This window comes from Xiphophorus couchianus, chromosome 22, assembly GCF_001444195.1.
Source record: "Xiphophorus couchianus chromosome 22, X_couchianus-1.0, whole genome shotgun sequence".
NCBI classification, from domain to species: domain Eukaryota; kingdom Metazoa; phylum Chordata; class Actinopteri; order Cyprinodontiformes; family Poeciliidae; genus Xiphophorus; species Xiphophorus couchianus.
This window is the reverse complement of record NC_040249.1, coordinates 5933698-5958052: the sequence shown is the minus strand read 5'-3', so window position 1 is coordinate 5958052 and position 24355 is coordinate 5933698. Positions and strand designations below refer to the sequence as shown.

Sequence of the window (24355 nt, the reverse complement as noted above, 5' to 3'; positions counted from 1 at the left end):
AGAGCAGCTAAGAGCCCACCTCCAGCTACCAGTCGTTGTACTTTGCTCAAGTGACTCATAGTGACGTCTCACCATGCGGCACTGAATAATAGGGCAGCAGAGGTTGGTTACCATGCTTCCTTCTAGTCTCAACCACGTATACCTCAAAACGACTCCCTCCGTTCATCCTGCCATCACAGGCAAAAAAAGAAAAAGGATGCCCCTCTGACTTTGATTTAGCTTCAACTCATCGTGCAACAGGTGTGAAAAAGAAAATACCACCGGGGGCCAGATGTGAGCTCCGATCAGCTGTTTGCTGAAACACAAAGAGGCCTCTCTTTTCTCTTTTTCTCCTTGCTTCAGGGGGAACGGAGTTGGTGGAAAAGCACAAACACATGCTAAGAAGGACATAACGCTTCGTTCTGTCAGGAAGGAACAGAGACGCTCCACGGTTCAGATGAGATTCAGATTTTATAGAGAAAAAGGATGAAACCAGGATGTTAGGGCACTACACACACTGTTCAACATGAATGAGAAGAGCAGCTGACTACATATTACACAGCTAGCTTGAAATTAAAAAGTGAACACGGCTTGCTAACATGAAATTTCATTGTGATATTTCCGGAATAAAATACCTGAAAACAACCAAACAGCATTCATTTTAGTTGCCGTTCAAAGGTTGCCCAAGTTTTCTGTAGTCTCTCGCCTACATTCTCTAATGGTAATTTTACTTTATCTTTATCTTTGGCCTTTCCAAAAAGTGTAATTTTCTTCACTTGAACTTATCCTCTTTGCTTCATATTCAACCTGAATATGAAACAAGAATGAACTGGTAATTGCAACAGTTCGTTCTCCAAAGCAACGTCAGATCATGATGCTGCCGCCACCATGTTTTAATGTAGGTTTTTGTGTCATTTCTTTGAGCCACAAAGATTTTCATGTGGTTTCTAGAAAAACAACAGCACACTTTTCCACAAGAATAATGTATTCAGACCTGAATATTGTCTTCTGGAACAAGGATTCCCTTACCATTTGAGATGACAGCAATATGCCACATGTGAAGATCTCACTAGGACAGGTACGTTTTATTTCAAGTTATTTAGGTGTGTAAACAAGAAGATATGGATATTTGTCCAAGGACTGCGAACTTTAGCCACCAGGTTATAGAAGTTGTTTTTTTTAACACATCTGTTTTTTGTTTATTTGTTTTTTCAGCTAAACTGTACTGGACATATTCCACATTTAACACCGGAAATGCTATCACCTGATGTACTATGATCAAAATGTCCGTGTCACCAAAAGAAAGCAACCAAGTGTGGAATTGTGAGATTGACTAAACATCATAACATAAAGACTTTCTGTTTTCGTTAAGGGGGAAACAAACATGTTTGCCTTTCAGGACATCGACCAGCTGATAAAAGCTTCATCTCTTATCTCCGCTCCTGTCCTGTGATGCTGCAGCGAGGACCACGTGTTCCCACTCAAGACCTCGTTTATAACGGGAGCCCACGTGTTTTTCTACTCCGTGTGCTGCCACAAGTTTACGCACAGATTTTAAGCCTCGAGCAAAAATATCCGACCACCCTCCGATACTCTAGACAAAGACGCTGTTTTTAAAACATTTCGCCCAAAAGACGAGAGTCTGAGCCCGGCGTGGTTCACGGGTTCAGGAAGCGATGCAGAGAGACCGGGTTATTTCACGTTTATTTACTATATCACACCGGCACGATGAAGCCAATGGGGGTAAATTTAAGCCAGACAGAGAAATGAGGCTGAAATAGTTATTTAATAAAAAACAAACAAACAACAAAAAAAACCACACACATATTCAACCTCCATCTCTATCTATGACTTCTGAAACAGCAAAATAAGATGATAAAAAGAGTCTTACAACCACTAAATTATGTCCCCTGGCGCTATTTTATCTTTATATATCTCTGTATTTATTTTCATGACTTGAGTTTTTGAAGCTGAAAACAAACTTCGTCCAGAAGACCGGTTCGAGCCAGACTAGCTGCGGCGTGTTCATCATTTTATTCGCATGAAGAAGCAGCAGAGAAACGTCTTACCGTGTTAAAGTCAGGGTTGTCCGTCTGAGTCTAGTCTGCAATGTCGCGCAGCTCTCTCTTCACACTCACTGTGAATGGATGAGCAGCGATATGGGCGTGTATCAGAGACAGTTAAGGCCAGGCACGTACAGAGGGGGGGAAAAGGGGGCTAGTGCCCCTTTTTGAGTTTGTTTGTTTTTTTCAAGTTTTTTTATTTTTTTATATGTATGTCAGGAGGCCTGCTTGTGCCCCTCAGCAATAATTATTTTGCAAAATAAACTAGTCTGTCTTCCTTCAGTCTAATAAGTTTCTCTGCCTCCATGTTGTTCAGACTCCGGGTCCATGGTGAGGAGGAGGAGAAGGCGGATCTGTGTCCTCTAACTATCAAATTATAGGCAAGAATATATATTTTTTTCTTACACTGGTTTGTGAATAAAAATGTAGGTCCGATGTTGACGTTAGAAAAACTGTTTCTATTTATATCATTGTAATTGTAGAGAAAACTTCTGACTTTAACGTAATTATTCTGCTAAAGGCCCGGTTCCCTGCAGGCAATCTGAGTTGGTCCCACCGACAGATATAAAGATTATCTGTCTTTATATCAGACATCCTGATATAAGACACGGTACCGACTGTCACCGCGAGTCGCAGCTCAAAGCCCCGGTACCACCTGGTACCACCTGGTACCACCTGCTGACTGTTCGCTCTGCTTCTCCTTTACGTTTCTACCAGGCGGGTTAAAGCTGCTGCTGAAGGGATCTGGGCTGGAGGTTCGCGGCTGTAAGTAGAAGTTATTGCAGAACCTCCAGTGTTAAAGGAAGATTCGTCCCAGAGCATTTAGAGTTCACAAAATAAACATCAGAGAAAATATTGTCGCAATAATTAGAACCGCAGCAAAAAGCCAAACATGCCACAATTAAATGAATCAAAATGTCTCCAAAGCATCTGACCTGCAAAAGAAGCTCATAGTTGTAAAGAAGAAAAGGGATTTTAAGCTGTGAGGCACATTTCTGTTTAATCTTCCTAATGCCCATACTGGAAATTAAAATCAATTAAAATCAATTACATTTAGAAGTGACCTAAAAATAGAGCCCAGCTGTTTGCAGATGTAGTGTAATCATCTGCTATACAACACTGTGAATAAATAACAACATAAGGACAGAGGAGCACAGCACACAAAGTGTTATGTGTGGCGTATAACTAGTAGATAGATGACAGGAAAACATATTCTTAAAAAAAAGGAAAATATAGCTTTACCTCACAGTTTGGATACTTTCTCATTCAGTGTTTTATTTCTAAAACACAGAACTAACCAGTCAGTAAAGATTATTTCCAGTCGCCTTTCTTAGTAAGACTTTCCAAATCACCATCTGTAAGTGTTTTTTCTTACATCCCCGTAGGAGTTTCTGACAACACTGAACATTTACTTGCTGCTTTCACTCCCTTCTCGAGTCCAACTTCTCATCTGATTTGAGTTTAGTTTGGGTGTGGAGGCCGGGGGTGTCTTGTGGCTGACTGGCCTGCTGGACGCTCACAGTAAGCTTAATCCAGATGGGATGGCAGCACTGCTTAGAGATAATATCCATCCCTTAAATAACTTTTTTTTTTTTACTAATCTAACCAGGTTGTTGTGCCTAACTTTAAATGAGTCCTGGAGACTGCTGAACTTCACTTCCTGCTGTGAATTGAACTTCACAATAAATAAGTTTGACGTTACGCAATGTTGTGATGCAAGATAAAGCTGGAGACCACAAATGCAGCAGCAGATAGCCTATATATGTGCAGCCCAAATGCACAGCTCACACGTAAACACCCTCGAGGCTGCACAGTACTTGATGGGTAGAGTATTGATTTGAGGTGAAACGAGGCCAAAAACGATGGTTTGTGTAAAAGTATCAAAAAACAGAAAGACAGAGCAAGGCGTGTGAGAAACCTTCGAGGGAGCGACTAACGAAAGCCGTCCTTTGTTCAAGAAATACAATGTCTGAAGAAATGCATGTGAATCCAGGCTAAAGGTTCAGGCTGACCTCAGTCTAATGCAAATGAGAACAAAATAATCAAAAGCAGAAGATAATGGCGTGTCTGGGAGGAGTGCATGTGACAGGGATGAAGGGGGGCAGCGCAGAAACGTACCAGCATCCAATCATCGTCCTTTATGGAACGGAGCACAAAGAAAGACAAATGTTGCAGTCACTTGATGCTATAAACTCATAACGTAACGCCTTGTTTTCCCTACAAAATATCACAGCCATTTTCATCTGTCTGAACCGACGTGAAGAGGCGTTTGGTCCTGAATATGAGCCTGCACACGCTGTTTACTCCTGCAGATCCAAGTCATCCACACCCTGTCTCTGCCCCCCGGCTAAAAAAAGCTCTCTGTGGTTAAAAACCCCATCTGTGACAAAGAGCTCAGGCAGCTTGGCTGTTTTTTCCTCCAACCAAAAACCCCAGCGAGGAGGAGTTTGAGCTGCACAGAACCGAGCCGCTTCTGTCTGGTGTGAGAACCCAAAATTGCTCTCAATTTCCAGAAGGGGTGCATTTAAATATGTTTACGCCGCAAAGGTGAAAACGGCTGTCTGTGTTTGAGCCTTGTTTACTTGTTTCTCTGAGACCAACGGAGAGACAGACAATAAGGAGATACTATGGAGCTCCACCTCGATTGAGTTTTTCCTGAGAAAAGAGACCGTAGAGAAGAACAGTAACGAGTAAAGCAGGGCAAAGGCAGCAGCAAAAGTTGGACTCCATCAAAATAACAGGCACAAAGCATGAAATGGTTTTTTTTAAATGACAGGAAACATAAACTAATTTAATATTTTAAAATAAATACATAATCAAACCTTGACCTCAACAGCAAACTTCCATGTGTCGTATTTGGATTTTATCCAATCTTAAAAGTGATCCACGCAAATATCTTCAGCAAGTTTCGCAGTAATAACAGAACAAAACCCGGTGTAGCCAACCGCCTTCTAACGTTGCCTAGTTTGTTAATAGAGTCCATGTGTGTGTTATGTAATCTCGATGTGAATCCGTGAAAGCTTCAGAGAAAACTAGCGGAGAAATGACAACATGGAGGACAAGCAGAGCAGGGAGCAAATGGGCCAGGGAGAAACTCGCTTTCTGGCAGGGTTAGACAATATCACAAAACTTAAGGATCTCACTGAGAAGTGGCAGAACTGCAAATTGATTTGACAAGCCGAGCAAGTTTTAATAAAAGAAGCAATGAAGGGGCCTATGCTAGCGCTGTGGGAGCTGAGGAGGGCCACATAGTCGGTGAGAAATCACAAAAAAGTGAAAAGTCTGTTTCAAAGCTTGGCCCAAGCTTTATAGGGCACCCGGCAGCACAAGAAGGCAGTGGCAGCATCATGGTCTGGGATCCCATTCTTCAATGAGAGTATTGGATTTTTTCAATGATCAGAAATCCAGCTAAGGCCATAAAAAATGCATTTAGAGTTGGTCTGTTTGGAGAAGCTTTTAATTGTTGCAAGATACATATTGTGAGCACATAAAATTCAAATAGTAGTATAAGTATATAATACTTATGTATTATATACTTATATACGTTCTTGTATTTGGAATATTATCATTAAAAGTTGTAAAGAAAAAAAAATCAATTATCCATTACTGTCTTTACATGTTCATTTGTTCAATATATTTAAAAAGTTTGAGCAAATTAGTTAACAGCCAATACATCGTGTTTACTCTGTGTTAGTTCTTTTCTTCATTCTTTTAGGATAACGTTTGACAAGTATTCCTTTGCGTTAGTCGCTCATATTTCACAAAGCATCCCAACCGTTCAGGAAGGACGGTTTAAAACTAACAGCCGTGGTAAAAACACTCACAACCACAACACAACAGACACGTATCGCACCTGTGAGCTTTCAAAATGCAGATAATATACAAGCCACCATTAGGGCGCCGTTGGGAAACCGCAGCACATTGCTGGAAGAAACCTGTAAAATAATCAGCAACCTCCTTTAATTGAGCGCACTTCCAGCTGGGCTGGGTGAAAATCTTAACCCCTTCGCTTCCTGCCGACCCAGACGGTTCCTCAACAGGCAATTTTTGAGAACAGAAGAGGGACAAATGAACACAAGTCCAAGTCGGGAACATCATCGTGCGAAATTTGTACCGTCAGAGGCGTGCTTGGAGGGTGAAGAGGAGGAGGGCATGACAGGAAAACACTGGACAGGAAAAGACTGGAACTGGATTTCTGACTACATAATGAGGTTTTAGGAAGACCGTGACGGGAGAGGAATTCCAAAAGAACCATTACTTTAACCCAGAATGACTCAAATACAGTGGAGCTATAAACTCTGCTGGGATTAAGGATTTATGGCCTCTGTTTGGCAGATTATTGTTTATCCCAAGGTGATGACAGGCAGAGAAAAGGGATCTGCTGGAGACGCTTAAAAACAACCAGCTAACAGTTCAACAGCTCCAACTTTACAATAGTTACTCTGTTCTGCTGCTGTCTCACATGTTCCTCCGTGAAACCTCCCAAAAATAATAATTAGGCTCTTGTCTTCAGTTATTCTTCATTCCCTCCTCCAACATATACAAACTTTATTTATCACAGAGCTGGTCTCTGCTTTTCGCTGAGTTAGATTATGGGTGTGGGCATCTCTGAAAAATGAAATAGTTCTGCCAAAAACCTTGCACCTTTGGATTAGCAGCCAATGAAAGAGCCAAAATGTTTATTGCTCTTGATTACCCCATCCTGTTTTGCCATTATTCTCAAGTAATTACAAAGCCAATAAACAACATTTATTGGCTTTGTAGTGTTTCTTTTGGAAAGGACAAACTGTTTTACTCACATATAAATAATGTTGAAAAGGCAAACAAACTCTTGGCTTGATTCTTGATTCTCCATCCCTTGTGACTCATCATAAAAATTGAAATATACACAAAAAAAAAAAACTGCTTTCTCTGTTTCATGGACGTTCCTATGAATTTTTGCTTGAGTGATGTTACATTTGTAGCAAGCATGCAGAAACATTTGAGGCACAAAGAGGTGCGAAAAACGAAACCATGAAAACCAGGAGAAAACACGAGGGCCGGCTGATCGTAGTTATATCAAAAAAACAGCACATTTTACAGTGAAAGGTCAGCCTCAGTTTGAACGGAGGTTTCAGCCGCTCATCTCTGGAAAATGTCAGGAAAAGGGAGGCAAGTTAAGCTTAAAAGGGAGGAGTGTTAGAATTTAAGTTGTGAAACATTTCAAGACTTTTATTCCACCTTTAAGATCCAGGTCAAAAATAAAATCTAAAAAAAACATTTCTAAACTATGACACATGAAGGCAGATCTGGAGAACCTCGGGTCATTTTTTTTTTACTGCACATGCTTCACCTGTTCCAAACTGTTACCAGTATCATAATCAATACGAGTTACCGTAATCTGACCAGCTGAAATTAAACAGTGGTATTTGACTTTGCATATCAAAGTGAAAACAAACTTGCGAGTAAAGTAACGTGACAGCGAGGGGTCCCATGCACGTGTCTGTGTGTGATAAGGAAACTGGGTTGCCCAGTTGTTTATCATGCTAACAGCATGCGCGTTGCAGACGGTTCCAATGTTTCAGCCCTTTCCTTCACTGAGCACATAACCTGCGCAAAGCTACGTCAGTACTTGTGAGTCTCCGCTTGCAAAACATCACCTGCTAGGACGATTCCAGGAAAGCTGAATTCCCTCCTAACGGGCCCGGCTGGCGGCATCTTAAATTCTGCTGCCAGCTCGTCATCATCTCTAGATTTCGGCTCAGGGATGTGAGTCTACTGGACACTTTAAATGGGAACCTCAAATGCCTTTATCTTATCAGAGGCTGACAACCATCCTGTTGGAATGTCCTGAAGGAGGAAAGCACCCGACCACAGGAAACATTTGCAATATTTGCACTTATAGGCTGTGGACTATAATCTGACATCAGTTAAAGCTGAAGCAGCTGTTTAGTACAAGAAATAAGGTTTTTGACAATTTTTGAAACAAATCTGCAAATCATGAACCTCCTGGACACATCTGGGACTAAAGAGATTTCTTAGACAGGAACAAATAAATGATACATAATTTTGTCCCTGATCCCGCCTGATTTAACCAGCAAAAGAGATAAAGTCAATTGAGTGGCGTAGAGCAGATTTATCACACAAACCACACGGCAGTGTGACGCTCACATGACTAAATTACATGTGCCCTGAACATACATCAACGCAAGCACGCACAACGAAAGGAAACACGCTGAACACGCTGAAGTAAGAGTTTAGTTACCCATTCAGACGGAGAAAAAAAAACAAAACAGCTGTTATATTTCTGCCACGATTTTGTCATTATGTAATAATCTGGTAAAGAAACTCCTTCATTTATTAGTCAGTGAACTGTTTTTAGTCTTTTGCCAGTGTATTTTAATAATGTGAAATTAAATGGCCAATTATGTGACCCACTTATAGCTCCTAATCTGTGTTTGATATGATGTAAAGCACTTTGAAATGCCTTGCTGCTGAAATGTGCTGTACAAATAAAAATTGATTTGATTTGATTTTTGATTTTAATCTGCAGCAAAATAATAACAGTCAAAAAATATGGAGATTTTTGTCGCATAAAAACACTATTGTTATTACTGAGGTATGAGCCTAATTTAACATTGAGCATGTCTCCTGTTTAGCTGACTACGTCAAGATGAAATTAGTTGATAATATGTTAGAGTTATAAATCGTTTAGTAACGCTGTCTGGTCTTGTTGCGTAGTGTCACACAGAAAGACGCTGCAAACCAGATTGTGTTCCTCAAACTTTGTGTCTCTCTCACACGTCTTCCTTCGCAGCAGAATAACAAGAAAAGCTGAAGTAAAAATCAGTATTTACTCCTTCTGTTTTTACTAAGTTGTCAGATCATTTATTATAAGCAAGAAAAATCAAACAGCAGTCTTAAATGGTGACTTTATTTGTTAAGGGGAACCAAGCTATTCCAAGCAGCCTGAACTGATCTTGGTGATGACAAATGCCACTAGCATCTGCTTTAAACTCGTATCCAGACTATTACCCCAAGTGTCGGGGAGATTAAGTCCACTCTTCCTTGCAGTATTGCAGCGATTTCAAGCATTTATTTCACTATTAAACTTAAAAGTGTTTCACTGAAACTGATAGCTGAGCATTCATCCTCCTTCATGGCTATATGTTTTCTCTTGTCTCTCTGAGTTGTCTTGTGTTTTATCAAAGCAAAACCAAAAGCTTTGCACTCTGTTGTCTGCAGTGTGATCTGCCACTCACCACACAACCTATGACAGATTTGGTCTGGGAATAACATTGAAGTTTAAATGAAAATTAGCCATGTTTCCCTGCGAATTGTAAACAATTTGTGGATTTTTCTGGTTGATATGTTCACTGACCAGGTTAAATCCGGCCAATAAGTCCTTTACCTGTGTTTTGTGCACAACAGCAACATATTCCATAAATGCATTTAGGTTGTACCCATCATATGTGATTGATTTAAAGATATTTAAATCATGTTTATTTGTTTTAATTACCATTGCCACTGTGTTTCATATCTAAAGCAGCCATGTTGGACTTTTATCTTAATTTTTCCATTTTCAAATGTGGACATTTTCACTTTTCAATAGAAAAGGAGCACATAATTAAACCACATATTTCCATTATATATATATCCATCATATTTGCCATGAAAGGCTTTTTTCTTTTCCTTCAGTTGTTAAAAAATACATTTTTTTTAGAAATAATGAGATTCCCTTTTGTTTTTATCAACACTGAAGATGTGTCTAATGGCAAACACATGTGATTATTTCCAGGAGTTTCCCTTCAGGCACAATGGAAGAAGTCAGCTTTAATCTCTTGATGATCATGGGTTTTCATCAGTGGACGGATTCCTTACCGTCTTTACACACAAACATTATAAGAATACCTCCTTTTCAAGACATAAACTACACTGCTCAAAAAATAAAGGGAACACTTAAACAACACAATATAACTCCAAGTAAATCAAACTTCTGTGAAATCAAACTGTCCACTTAGGAAGCAACACTGATTGACAATCAATTTCACCTGCTGTTGTGCAAATGGAATAGACAACAGGTGGAAATTATTGGCAATTAGCAAGACACACTCAATAAAGGAGTGGTTCTGCAGTTGGGACCACAGACCACTTGTCAGTACCTATGCTGTCTGGCTGATGTTTTGGTCAGTTTTGAATGTTGGTGGTGCTTTCACACTCGTGGTAGCATGAGACGGACTCCACAACCCACACAAGTGGCTCAGGTAGTGCAGCTCATTCAGGATGGCACATCAATGCGAGCTGTGGCAAGAAGGTTTGCTGTGTCTGTCAGCGTAGTGTCCAGAGGCTGGAGGCGCTACCAGGAGACAGGCCAGTACACCAGGAGACGTGGAGGAGGCCGTAGGAGGGCAACAACCCAGCAGCAGGACCGCTACCTCCGCCTTTGTGCAAGAAGGAACAGGAGGAGCACTGCCAGAGCCCTGCAAAATGACCTCCAGCAGGCCACAAATGTGCATGTGTCTGCACAAACGGTTAGAAACCGACTCCATGAGGATGGTATGAGGGCCCGACGTCCACAGATGGGGGTTGTGCTCACAGCTCAACACCGTGCAGGACGCTTGGCATTTGCCAGAGAACACCAGGATTGGCAAATTCGCCACTGGCGCCTTGTGCTCTTCACAGATGAAAGTAGGTTCACACTGAGCACATGTGACAGACGGGACAGAGTCTGGAGATGCCGTGGAGAGCGGTCTGCTGCCTGCAACATCCTTCAGCATGACCGGTTTGGCAGTGGGTCAGTAATGGTGTGGGGTGGCATTTCTTTGGAGGGCCGCACAGCCCTCCATGTGCTCACCAGAGGTAGCCTGACTGCCATTAGGTACCGAGATGAGATCCTCAGACCCCTTGTGAGACCATATGCTGGTGCGGTTGGCCCTGGGTTCCTCCTAATGCAGGACAATGCTAGACCTCATGTGGCTGGAGTGTGTCAGCAGTTCCTGCAAGATGAAGGCATTGAAGCTATGGACTGGCCAGCCCGTTCCCCAGACCTGAATCCGATTGAGCACATCTGGGACATCATGTCTCGCTCCATCCACCAACATCACGTTGCACCACAGACTGTCCAGGAGTTGGCGGATGCTTTAGTCCAGGTCTGGGAGGAGATCCCTCAGGAGACCATCCGCCACCTCATCAGGAGCATGCCCAGGCGTTGTAGGGAGGTCATACAGGCACGTGGAGGCCACACACAATACTGAGCGTCATTTTGACTTGTTTTAAGGACATTACATTAAAGTTGGATCAGCGTGTAGTGTTATTTCACTTTAATTTTGTGTGTGGCTCCAAATCCAGGCCTCCATTTCCATTGATGATTTTTGTGTGATTTTGTTGTCAGCACATTCAACTTTGTACAGAACAAAGTATTCAATGAGAATATTTCTTTCATTCAGATCTAGGATGTGTTATTTGAGTGTTCCCTTTATTTTTTTGAGCAGTGTATATTCCAGTGAGGTTATTACAAATCTGTGTGGATATTTGTTGACAAAAGACCGTCAGAGCCCAGCTCTCCTCCCGCTGAACTCAACATCCTCATCAGTGTTTGTGTACAAGATACTTCAGTCAAAATTCAAAAAACAAACCTGAGCTTATCTACTTATGAAAACTAATGAGACCACATTCCAGCAGCTCTAAACTAAACTGATTTGTTTTCTGAATAAATACAGTGAAGCATTTCAACTATAGACATTATCAAACCAATAATTTTGTTGCAGATGATTACAGAAGCCCGCTATGCTCTTGATTCTGTTTTCCACTAAATAAACACTTCTGCTGTGGAGATGTCTCCACTGCTTTCTGAATCTTAGGGATTTTGGCAATCTGCTCAACATTTGGTACCAATTAGAGGATGGTACCATCTTGTCCATCACTCAAGATGTAAAACAGGAGACGGCTTGCAAAACACGAAGGAAAGTCAGGAGATAAGCAAAGACATGAGTATCCATCTTGAAGGCTTTGCGAAAGTCCATGAAGATTAATTTGTTTCAGGGAAATACAATATTCTGTTCAGCACAGCAGGTATATCAACAAAAATAAAAGCAACAACCAGATAAAAAGAACAAAACAATCTAAAATCAAAATCAGCTGTCACCAAATAGAATATGGAGCTAAGCATTGTATACGTGAGCTGTGAGAGTCATTCCTTAAATTGGGTTTAGCTGTATCTGTCTAACATATAGAGATGATGGATATGCAAGCAGCTTCTCAAACTAAATTAGAAAATAATTTAGACAAAAAGGTATTTTTACACAAAAAATACCCATGAACAGATAACTGTCGCCTTTTGAAAGTACATCTGCACTTACGTCTCCCAGCTTTTCGCAGCTCCTTAAGTACCAATGACTTTATGCAGCAGCAGACGTCCGGCTGAAACCGCAGTGACAACGACCCGGTCCGGACCAGCTGGCTCCTCTACCCCCTCCAGCATCATATTACTCTGGTGCTTTGCCCGTCTGCTGTGTACTTTTGCCCTTGCCTGGTTTTCAGACTCCAGTTTCTAATTTTAGTCGTGTAATTGTCCTGGTACACAAGGTGCTGGTGGGAGATCAAGTGTTTGGTCAGAGCCGCAGAAAAGGACGACGGTGAAACTGGGTCAAAGAAAGCAGCGCTGATGGCTCATTTCAGGGCTGGAGCAGTGCATGTGCGCACCTTATGCTGCTTGTTCTACATCTACATGTACATGATGGCCGCTGAAATCTAGGTTGGGGATGAATTTGGTTTCAGTGTTTAGAAGATATTTATTCAAATTACAAATTTTACCAAGCTCAATGATTTCAGGAGTTCACTAAATAACACATTTTGCATAAATTCCTATTGGTTGAGCTTTGAGGAGTTTTGAAGCACAGAGATAAGCTTTACTTTGACTATAACTATGTCTTCTAGTGCATAAAAAGAGAAGTTATAAGAACCTCACCTTCCTCTTGAAATTTGTGAGCTGAACCAAGGTTAATGGAGATGTTGCATCTACTAAAAGACTTTGACAAACAACTTCAGGCAAGGCACAAATTTAACCACAAAACTTCTGAGAACAACAACAAAAAAAAAAAAACAAATACAAAATGCATTTATCAAATATCTGTAAAAAAAAAAAAGTGATGTCTATAAAGGAGCTGCAGTCATTCAAGATCTGTGTCAAAAAAGCAAAACAATACGCAACAATAAAAACACTTGGAAAAAGCCTACAGAAGAGAAAATCATGAAGGATGGCGTCATTACACACAAACCTTTCTTGTATCTTTTTGAATGACTGACTGAATATGGTGATTTTACTGATTTTTATTATTTAATCTTAAAATAAGATTCCACTGAGGAAGGAGTTGCTTAAAAGAGTGTGCAGCAAGCGACATGTGCTCAAGGATTTACATGGTGCAGGAGTAGTTTTTAGCTCAGTGGGGTCTATTCTTGGAGCTCTTTCGTGTTATCTGCTGCTGCGGGGGAGCTGTGTGCAAGTTTTCTACATTCTCACACTGACACCTGCTGCGGAGGTTCAAATGCAACTGTGTTCAAGTCCCAACCTCTGCTCCAGTGGTTCAGGAGTCCTCTTTCAACTTCCTGTCCAGCTATCATAACACGCACATCGATGCAGGGGATAATATCAACACGGAAAATCAAAGACAGATATTAAATATATAGATAGATGGGTAGATGTCATTTTTTTTATTTTTGAATACTCCAGATTATGTCTGGCTATAGTCTCATGGTCAAATGCAGTGCAAACTCCTTAATGGAAACATATGCAGCTCTTAAATTCAGCATTATTGAATCAAAATCTGTGAATTACTAACCAATTTCAGTGTCACCAGCCCCTTACACGGCAATATGTTTCTTATGTTGCTTGCCTGGACCTCTGCCTAACACAGTGGGGTTTATTCCACATTGCTTAGAGATGCAAATAATCAATAGAAAACTCTTGGTTACAACTACAATAACTTTTTTTTTTTTTGCCTTTAGGCGCCCTCCCAGCCTTGCCTCCCTGGGCAGAGAGCCCCTGTCAAAAAGACCCACCGCTTACACCTGACGTCACTGCTCATCCCCCGTACACTGACGCGCCAGTTGCGTCCCATTTGACCTTGTCGGCGTTTATCGCTCCACTTACTACTGCACAGAGGCTCGTTTGAACTAAACATCAGCATTTGTGGATTTGCGGGCCAAGAATCACCACTTTGTTGGCATCCCACTCCACGCACTCCAGTGCCTCCACTCTGGGACTCTTATTTGAGTCAGCAGTCTGCAGCACATTACATTGGACGTCGCATGAGAAGCGTAACGCATACTTACCCTCAAGAAGATGCCGTCACATGCGTCACAGACCAGGGGGAGTAAAAAAATACATATATGAAAAAACATTGATGCTTGCGGTCGCCAGCTCCTCTGTCTCCCCTCGCTCAGTTGCAGAAACTCAGCGCTCCGTTATTACGCAGCTGGCACACATACGGGCTGCAGGGGGGTGGGGGTGCGAGTTCTGACTGGCCCAGATTCCAACAAAAATAAGAAGAAAAAAAAGAGGGAGAGACAAAAGCACGGGGATTATATTTGTTGTAATCAAGCCGAGCGGGTGGTGGTGAAATAACGTCACAAGGTTATTTTCTCTCTCGCTTTCTCTGCTTCCAAAGAAAGTCTGAAATCCCAATCCGGTTAAAAGGGGAACACGGGCCACTCTTTCGAGCATTGATTTCATTGATCAGCTGTCAAGAACTAAAGCGCTCAGAGAGAGGGCCCAGTCTGTCACACCAGACAAAACACAACAGAGAGACAGCTGACGTTGACATGTGAAACTCTGAAACAGCAGCTTTTCTGCTAAATTTAAAATAAGGGGATGACGTCAAGCACAACTGCGGTGCAATTTAAAAAAATAATAATGAGGAGTGTTTTTTATGTTGGTCTTTTAAACTGGCGTTGCTAAATCTGTGGTAACAGTTGAATCTCATCACATTGACAGAATGAGGGCTGATCAATTTAACAGTTTTTACTCTCCCTAAAGTGCTCAGAGACCTGAAGTCAAGCCGAAATAGCATTTCTCTTATCTAATGACATGCATAAGAGAATGTCGTCAGTTTTGTTGTCCCTGTAAATGTAACAGATCACGTGTCTTTACTCTGGAAACCTGCCACATGTGTTCATTAATTCATTAAAAAGGCCTGGAGATTTGCCAATATGTTGCATTGGTTAGATGAGTCCAACACTGAACTTTTTGGTAAAAATAAAAAAAAGGAGGTCGGGCATGGAAGATGGATGGAGATGTGCTGTTAGAAGAATCAGCATGATGACAACCGTAAACAGTCAACCGGAGCACCAGTGGTTTTGGATCAAAGCACACGCATGTGTTAGAATGGCCTAGTTAAAGGTCTGGACTAAAATCCAATGGAGAATCTGCGGCAAGACTTGATAATTGATCTTCAGACAGGCTCTCCATCCAATCTGACCGAGCTTGAGCAAAAGTGGAATGGGCTAAAATTGCTGCGCCTCCAGACGTGTAAAAGTTGGTGGAGACATTTCCCAGAAGGAAGTTCAGGGTTTGGGGTCAGAGGTTAATGCAAATGTACGCCGCAATGTTTTGATTTTATATTTCATGTGGCTATTGTGCCACATTAAAAGCATTGTTAGATACGTTGAGGTTTGTGGGTGTAGCGTGTCAAGCTACTATTGCAACGCACTGTGAGCACTAACGCTTTTCTATGGCCAGTAATTATATAAAGCATATGATGTTTGCCATCTTTTATTGGATTCTGTAACATGAATCCATAGAAAAATAGAGATTTCACAGAGAATACTTTGAGGCTGTTCATTGCGGCTCCCGGTCGTCTATATTTTGCGACCTTGCAGCTCTTTCTACGTGATGTCAGATCTGTACGACTGTTCAATAACACTTTGCGTTTAATAGCCTTGCACCATGAAGGGTTCAGCGTGTGATTTATGCATGACTGGATCTGTGGCAGGAAGCAAATAATCAAAGTTTTTTTTTTTTAACAAAACAAACTGCTTTCAAGTCTACACGTTGGGTTGTATTAATCAGATTTGTCAGGGTGGAAAACGAAAGCAGAAGGCTTCATCCCGGTTTGCACACCAGTGCCTCCCTCATTCACTCCCATTTTGAAACAGATGTGTGAAACCAGCAGCATTTACGGTTGCTCAACTCCGCCGTGTGTTTGTCTCCTGCGTCCACCAGATGTTTGTTGTCCTCCTCCACACATAAAAAATCCCAAAACAAAACAAAACCCTGCGAAAGATCCTGATAGGAAGCAGAACCTCGTCTCTCACCATCCACATCAGCATTCCACCTCGAATGCCCCGGACTCCCCCGGTCCGGTCCAGAGACAGCGCCGGGTGGGTTGGTGAATACCTCAGCGACCCAGTTATGCAACCCAGTTGTGGGATTCCTGAAGTCGGCCGAGTTCCAGCTGCATTCCCCGTGGGTTCAAAGTGTCACTTTTCACACGACCCACTCACACGGACGCACAAAGAAAAGCTGCCAACCCAAATCTTCCCCCCTCCCCTGATGTGTTTAACACAGTCTGACCCACATAAAGAAAATCCCTATGTGAACTAACTTTCACATAGTTTAAGTCACAGCAGATTAACCTCTTGACCCGTTTTTGTCCAGAAAGGTAGAGATTTTGTCAAACAGGCGCGATGACGGTACAAATAACGTCCCATGCAGAGGAGCATGATGTGACTGAACCAGATGTAAACAAATCATCTGAGTATTTCTGAGTGGCTCCTCTGTATAACGAAGTACCATGTGAGAAACTGTTCCCCAGAAATAAGGCTGGTTTTCTTGTGGTCTTGGGTCTTGTGTAACCAGATTAGGGGCGGTTAGTTTTAGGCCTGAGGGTCATAGAGGGCCGGCCGGCTTTTACGCTGCCATTTTGAAAAATCTTTCCGGCCTGAAGCAGTCAAGTTCCTCATTCAAATGTTTGGGATGCTGAAACCACCTGGAAGCAACTCAAGTTGTTTCCATGATCAAAATCACAAACGGGTCTTCAAGATCTGATTAATGCTGAGGTGTAGGGGGGAAATGTATTAGCAGTAAACATAAGACATGTATAATCAGAAATAAGTGACTGAAACTCAGATAGTGTGATTGCATCTTCAGTAATGAATTATTTGAGCCACTATAGGTTTCATAACAACATGTAAAAGAAAATATGCTAACTACAAACAGCAACTTTTATTAAAAGTAAATCTTAAGGTGTCAATACTAGAATATAACACTTATTCTGGCGGATCTAAAAACAGGAAAATGCCTACAATGCCCCCTAGTGGTTGTGTGAGATATGTGACAAGAAATTAACTTTTGAATGTCGCTAATATTTTGAAGCATTGACATGTAAGTTGTTCTATTTGCCTACTCTAGTTGCCTTTATTTTGTAAAATGATGCAAACTAAGTTTTTTTTTAAAGGGCATGGTACCTTTTTCTACAGAGGAACAAACATATTTAACTGAGAAAACTAACCAAAGGTTGTTGTTTTTTTAAATAAATGATACAAAGATTTAAATAAAATTCATAGTATTTATAGCAAATAGTCACTTTATACAGTCATGGATTAAATGCCAGAAAGATATTGGCTCCACGCAATAGAGAATAAAAGTTGTTCTCCATCACTTACAAACAGTGCCAGTTACATTTGTGTTGGTAAAAACATAATTGTCCTGAACTGTCTTACACTAAAGACTGAGCATGAAAGAGAATTAAACCCAACCACAGTTACTGTTTTAGTATAATGAAGAAAACATGCGACATTAGTTACACACAGAAAATGTACAGTACATTTTAACACTATTTGTGGCTTATGATGGTATAAAAATATAATAAATAAGCTCTTTACTTGCTTATATTCTGTATTGTTCAACGGACTGAGAGACTGCTATGATTTTTTCCCTCCAAGTACGCGACGTGCTGCCACGACGCTGTGACATAGTTCAGGGTAACAGCCGACAGCTGACAGAAAGTTTCTAGGGGTTGTAGCCACGTCGTGCTGTTGTCTTGCATGTTAATACACAATTTGATCACTATGTTGTTTTATGCAGCCACTGCACATTATCAGTTCAGCTTTACTGCTATTTTAAGTTGATTTATTTTTCAAAACACATTAGAGAAAATTGAAAAGTGGAGGAAAATTCTGATTTTATTTTGTAATTTTACAACATTTTTTAAAAGTAAATAGTTCCTAGCTAAGTAAGGGACTTAAAAGATAATAAATATGGTTGAAACTAGAAGATTTTTCCACAGAAAAGTGGATCTGACTGGTGGTTTTGCTGAAGGCCGAGCGACTCTGTTTCTGTAGGGATCACAGTTGAAGTTGGTGATGATCTGCACAGCTCTGGATTCTGACCAGTAAATAAAGTTTATTTAGTTCAGAAACATCAAAACAACAAGAAGATCAAGATTTACGCTTAAATTAAATCCAAGCTGAACATTACAGCATTCACTCCAACTGACCAGCAAATCGCTTGTGTTGAGTCGTTAACTTTACAGCAGTCCCTCACACAGGGCATGCATGTAGCGACAGTGAAGAGGAAGAACTCCCCTCTAACAGGAACAAGCCAACCGGAACCGGGCTCATTACCAGCAGCCATCTGCCACGACCGACTGGAGCTGAGAGAAGACGGAGCAGAGACACAACAACAGGTCAACTGAACAGGAGAACTTTCCATGTTCATGGAAATGAAAAGGAGAGGGAGAACGGTTAGGTGATGGCAGCATCATGTCAGCCAGCGACCTTTTCCAGGAAGCAACCACAGCTAGTCAACAACAGATTAGGTGTAGCTTCTGTGGAGAGAAAAATAACTGAAAAAGTAAAAAGCTTTGTTTCTAACTAAACTGACTGTTTAGTTAGAAACACCACAGCGCCACCTTCTGGCCTCTCTCCAGATCAATTCTGGAGTAGGGAACTGTTTCTGGCTTTGTTTTTCCCCCTCTGAGGGCTGCCACCTTATCGTGGTGGAGGGGTTTGAGTGTCCCAGTGATCCTAGGAGCCGCCAGAGGCTTCGTGCCTCTATTTGGGTCGGGTCTGCAGGGGCAAACGGGCCCTAGGTGAAGGAGCGGACCAAGAGCAGCCCAAAGATCGCTTAGAAATATAAACACAGAATGTTCCAATTTAGAGATGGCGATATAGACAGGGTTCCCTCTCACAACCAGAGCTACAGAAAGAAGTCAGAGTTTCTCCCAGTGTTTTATCAGCCTGGTGGGTTTTCTAAGATTTTGTAAGAACATTTTATTGTTTCCTCAAAAACAGTTTTTCTGCAACAAACAAAAACCTCACCAAAAAATATTTTCACTGGCATAAAGAGCATAAGTGTATTAACAATATATTTGCACCATATTGAATTACCCTGTTTTAACTCTCAATGGCATGAACCATTTCAGTTCCTTGTCAATTCTTGGACAAGGAACTGAAGTACTATAAAATACAATATGTTAAAATATAATATGCCTGGAGGTTTTGCGAATGCTTTTGAAGTCTTTAACGTTTTTTTTTTTCTATGGGGTGAAACGCTGAAGCTGCACCAGAGTAAATCTACTCTCCAAAAGTGCTTATTGGAGTAAAAAAAAAAAAAACTCAAACAAAAGCAAACCTCAACATTCAGGGACAATTAAAAACTGTTTATTTTTGGTATTCCTCAAAATCGTACCAGAAAACAGGAAATAACAGAAGTACAAAGACAACACAGGAAACCCAAAATCAAACTGCTGAACGTTAAAGTTGCTAAATACAACAAACCTTAACTTTAGAGCGAGTGCACAACAACATGTTACTGTGGAAAGTGGGAAAGTTTGCCAATCACCACAGTGCCGTGAACATTTTTTTGTATTTAAAGATTTCTTCCTTTTTTCCCTATTTTAAAAAAAATCACTTTTACATGTTTCAGACCATCAAACATGACTTGATTTATTAGAGGGAAAATATGTATTCAAACCAACCCAGCCTTCTGTGATTATGGGTTTAAATAAGAGATTAGTTCATCGCTGAGATCGCTCTGATTGTCCAAATCCTCCCCCACCAGCATGGATGTGTGCACATGCTTTTTAAAAAAATAAAAAATAAACTATATCATCACACTAAAAGGGAAGATTATTGTTTGTCTATAAAATATCTTTCAAATTACTGAGATTTTGCATTTTTATTTTGCGTGTTTTAAGATTTTCCAAGACGTCCTTTTGTAATGTTTGTTAAATGTTACAATTGTTGAGACGGTTGATTTGAATTTTGTATTTTGATTTTGCTTGTATCTCAAAGAATTTCATTATGCCTTTTTTGTAATGTTTGTAAAAGTATGATTTTATTGTCATGTTTGTGGTGTGAACTCCAGGAAGAATAGACTCCACTATGATAAATACTAACAGGGACCCTTAAATAAACAAAACTCGTTAAATAAGAATAAAAAATAAGGTCTCTTTGTTTTGCTAAGGACTTCTCATATCATCCGGGCTTATTATTAAATGTAACTGGCTATTCTGATGACTTAAAAGGAATTTCAGAAACTTTGTATTTGAACTGAAATAATTAAGATAAATTAAATACAACGTTAACTTTCTATATATATATAAAAAAAATCTGCAAATATAAATATCTTTATAACTGTAAAAAAAACAAACTTAAATTGTCAACCAGTTGCTCCTTCTATAACGTCATTCTCTTCATAAAACACTCGCCCTTCACTTTTTCTGAGCGTGGGTGCGCAGGTGGGATTTGAGGTGGCCGCTCTGCAGGAAGCCCCTCCCACAGACGTCACACCTGTACGGTCTCTCTCCCGTGTGGCTCCTCATGTGCTTCTTCAGGTGGCCGCTGTGGGTGAAGCTCTTGCAGCACAGCGAGCAGCGGAAGGGCTTCTCGCCCGTGTGGATCCTCATGTGGATCTTCAGGTCCCCCTTGCGTCGGCACTCTTTGCCGCAGACGTGGCAGCGGTGCAGCTTCAGCCCCGCGTGGCCCGCCAAATGCTCCTTCAGCGAGGTCGTGCTCCTGAACAGCTTTCCGCACAGGGGGCAGCACTTGGAGTTCTCGTGGGACCTGCGGTGCACGTCGAGGCTCTCGGCGGACTCGAAGGTCCCGCCGCACACGGCGCACAGGACGCCGACGTCCCTGGAGTGGGCTTGGAAGGCGTGGTTCATCAGGAGGTGGCTGGAGGGGAAGGAGTCGCCGCACAAAGAGCACCGGTAGTCGGCTCCGGGTGAGTTCAGGTGGGATGAATCCGAGTCTCTAGGCGAGGCGAAGCTAGACTGGCCCTGTTCCGTTAGGTCGGGTGGAAAAACGGCCGCAGCGTCATCTTGTGGAGGAGGTTTGACCTCTGCCGACTTCACTTCCTGGGGCTCCTGAAACTCGTCGGGTTCGGAGTTTTGAATCCAACGATGCCTGGGTGGTTTTGCATCTTCCTGCTCAAGCTCCTCCCCGACAGAAGCTTGAGGAAGATTTAAGGCATCTTCACTGACGCCTGGCTGGTGTTGCTCCTCCTGATCAGCAGCCCAGAGCTCGTCCTGGTCTTCCTCTTTAATGTGGTGAAGCTCCGGAATCCACTGGGCTCCCTCACGGAGCCGGAACTCGCAAGGCATTTGGTCTTTGGTCTGAGGAACGTCTGAAAGAGAAAAGGAACCTTTTAGTTTCAAGTCCTCAATTTACATTCAACGCAATCATACTTCTTGAAAATATCAACCAGAAAACAAGGAATGTAGCAGCATATTCATATCCGCTGATGCATTTGTTCATTTCCTGGTAAAACTTTATAAATGTAAGTAATAATCTTCACAATAAACATACGACAGCTATTTTTACACTGGTCCACATCCATGGACAGGTAAATGAATGGACTTATGGTGGTTTATAGGGAATCTCTGGCTCAATAGGGGTGAGAAGTTGTCTTTCAATCAAAGTTTTGGGTGTGATTCATCTTGTCACATGTTGCTCTTACCCTTAGCAATGCATTTGTCACCAGGTTGCCAACTGAACTGGGCGGCTAGATGGAATTACAAAAACCTTTCTTTGTTGTTTTTTGATCCAAGCATGGAAAATACCTCAACCAAATTCCACAGTTTCCGACCTGCACAAAAACCCTACAAATAAAACGGGTGAACCAGGTTTTGAGAATACAACGTCAGAGAAGATATAAAGAAAAAGTAAGAGTAACATCAGGCACAGAGGTCAACCAAAACACTTTCTCACGCAGCAGGAAACCAGGTGGCTGTTCTACCAGCTGGTCATGATGTGAAACAGGAAGCTTCACAACCTGAGGTACAGATAGAGTCCCAACAGCGATGGAAACCATCAGGATCTGTGATCCAAAGGCTCTTCAATCCTTTCTCTCTCTGTCATTCCATTGTGTCACATATAACTTAATATACAGACACTTACATGATGATGAAAATATGTATATATTTATTACTTAAAACTAAACACATTAGAAAATTACTCTAAAATCACGTCACTGTAGCCAGTTTATTTCCACAGCTACACAGAGAGACATGCATCTACTGCTAATATATGACAGAATTGTCCTGGATAATGATAAATATAATATTTTAAACATTAGGAGTTAAAGAGACAGTGTTGTGCTATTCGTTTAGTTTTATAAATTGACTGAAGGGCTGGAATGATGTCAGTAAAAGCCTAGAATCGTGCAATAAGCAACATTTTGAAGCCGAGATACCCGGAGAACCGTGCTGGTTCTGTCGCTTGTACGGATCTGGACAGTGGTGCTGTTGCGTGTTTTGGACCCCGTCCGCCCCGTGGGGTCAGCAGCGGTGAACACACCTGTCCTCTGACTCTGCAGCTCCAGCAGCAAAGCTTGTAGCCGATCGATCTCCTGCTTGGAGTTGGACGCTTCTTCTTCGTATTTGGCGATCGCTCCTTCGAAAACCTCCAGGATTTCTCCGAGCACCGCCGTGAGCCGCTCGTTCACGAAGGCCCTGAGCAGCAGCGGAGACATTTTCATAAAGGTGTTTGTTAAATAAATTTTTTAAAAAATAACCTAAACGACCCCGTGTGGAGGTTAATAATAAAGCTGCTAGGGAGGGGAGAAAGGTTTTTTTTCTTCTTCGTTGATGTTTGACCCGAGCGGTTTGCGTCTACAGCGTGTCGCTATCGCCCTCTTCCGGATAAAATAGAAATTGACACCGTTCCCTCTCAAGTCGCTTTGAGTGAACAGATCCGACCAGAGGCCACAAAATAGCAGATTAACAGTCTGTGCAATTTATAAATCATATTTTTCTTGCTGACATATGATTTATACAATTTCTCTGGCCTTCTGATCATTGGTTATAGCTCACCTGTTTTCATTTTCGACCCAAATATCTCAACAAATTACTCATTTAGTGGCATATCATCAGATGTTGATCGGTTTATTTATTTTGCGTCCATGTGAATTTTATATTTTTTCATTTCTATATTAAAAAATATAGAAAAATATAGATATCAGTAATTTGATACTGATACACATTTTGTAACATTACAAATAGAAACCTCAATGTATTTATCAAGGTTTTTTTTTTTGGATAGACTTAAAGAAAGTAGCGCACGCGTGTGGAATTGAGTGGAAAATGAAACATGAGTTTATTTTTATTACTAACATTTTAAAAGTGTGGAATACATTTTCATTTAAAGCCATATAGTCCATATAGACTAACAGTTGGTACTCGTAGAAACCACATTTGCTTTAATAACAACTCCAATCTCTATACCAGCTTTGCACTTCTAAAACTGTGTAAAATTCACGCAAAATAGCTAAACAGTTAAATTAAAGGGAGATTCTATAACCAGAAAATCTCAGCATTTCAACAAGTCAAAGCATCCAGCTGCAGCTACACAGAACTGGTTTGAAGACAACAAGATTGACATTCTGGTTGGCCCTGTCAAAGCCCAGACCTCAATCTGATATAGAAATTGTGACAGGACTTGAACTTTTCCCAGCCGATCTCCTGCAGCAGGACAGAGCTTGAGCAGTTTTGTAAGGAAGACTGGAGTAAAACTGCAGCATCCAGTTGTACAACCTTGACTGAGGTCTATTCACACACACTCCAAAGATGTATCTCCAAAATACCGATTGGAAGGGGGTGAACACATCTTTTATGTTAGTTTTATAATTATCATTATTTTATAAAAAAAAAAAAAAAAAACAATTTTTACTTTGACAGTAAAGTAGTTTTTCTGGTCAAAAAATGAATTTTCTTAACCACAAATGATTTATTAAAGCAATGAATAGAGTTTAACATCTAAGGGGTGGAATACGTTTTATAGACAAGAGCAGGTAATTGTACATGATCGCTTGCATGATGTGCAAAAGCATTTGCAAC

At 41.2% G+C, this 24355-nt stretch overlaps 2 protein-coding genes across 5 annotated transcripts in view; both read right to left on the bottom strand.

Annotated features, from left to right (window-relative positions):
- Positions 1–14481, bottom strand: part of LOC114137504 (equilibrative nucleoside transporter 1-like) — a 45768-nt gene extending 31287 nt beyond the window's left edge. The window contains exon 1 of one of the 4 annotated variants that reach the window (XM_028006136.1): positions 14352–14481. The gene's annotated coding sequence lies outside the window, so the exon portion shown is untranslated. Of the gene's footprint in view, positions 1–2048; positions 2186–3284; positions 3309–12379; positions 12485–14351 lie in introns of those variants that run through there. The other 3 variants (XM_028006135.1, XM_028006137.1, XM_028006133.1) reach the window with 3 other exon arrangements.
- A 5182-nt stretch (positions 14482–19663) lies between these two features.
- LOC114138607 (zinc finger protein 62 homolog) lies at positions 19664–23110 on the bottom strand. Its single transcript, XM_028007993.1, has 2 exons — positions 22818–23110; positions 19664–21645 (listed from the first exon to the last, which is right to left on the bottom strand). Exons 1-2 carry the CDS (start codon positions 22996–22998, stop codon positions 20732–20734), a joined length of 1095 nt encoding a protein of 364 aa, XP_027863794.1. The 5' UTR covers positions 22999–23110; the 3' UTR covers positions 19664–20731.
- Positions 23111–24355: the final 1245 nt, after the last annotated feature.

What these genes read in the sequence shown, in the direction of transcription:
- LOC114138607 (XM_028007993.1), bottom strand. Translation starts at nt 22,998, where the DNA reads ATGAAAATGTCTCCGCTGCTGCTCAGGGCCTTCGTGAACGAGCGGCTC. An exon ending in GCTGCAGAGTCAGAGGACAG is followed by an intron (nt 21,646 to 22,817) that starts GTGTGTTCACCG and finishes TTTCTCTTTCAG; the next exon opens with ACGTTCCTCAGACCAAAGAC.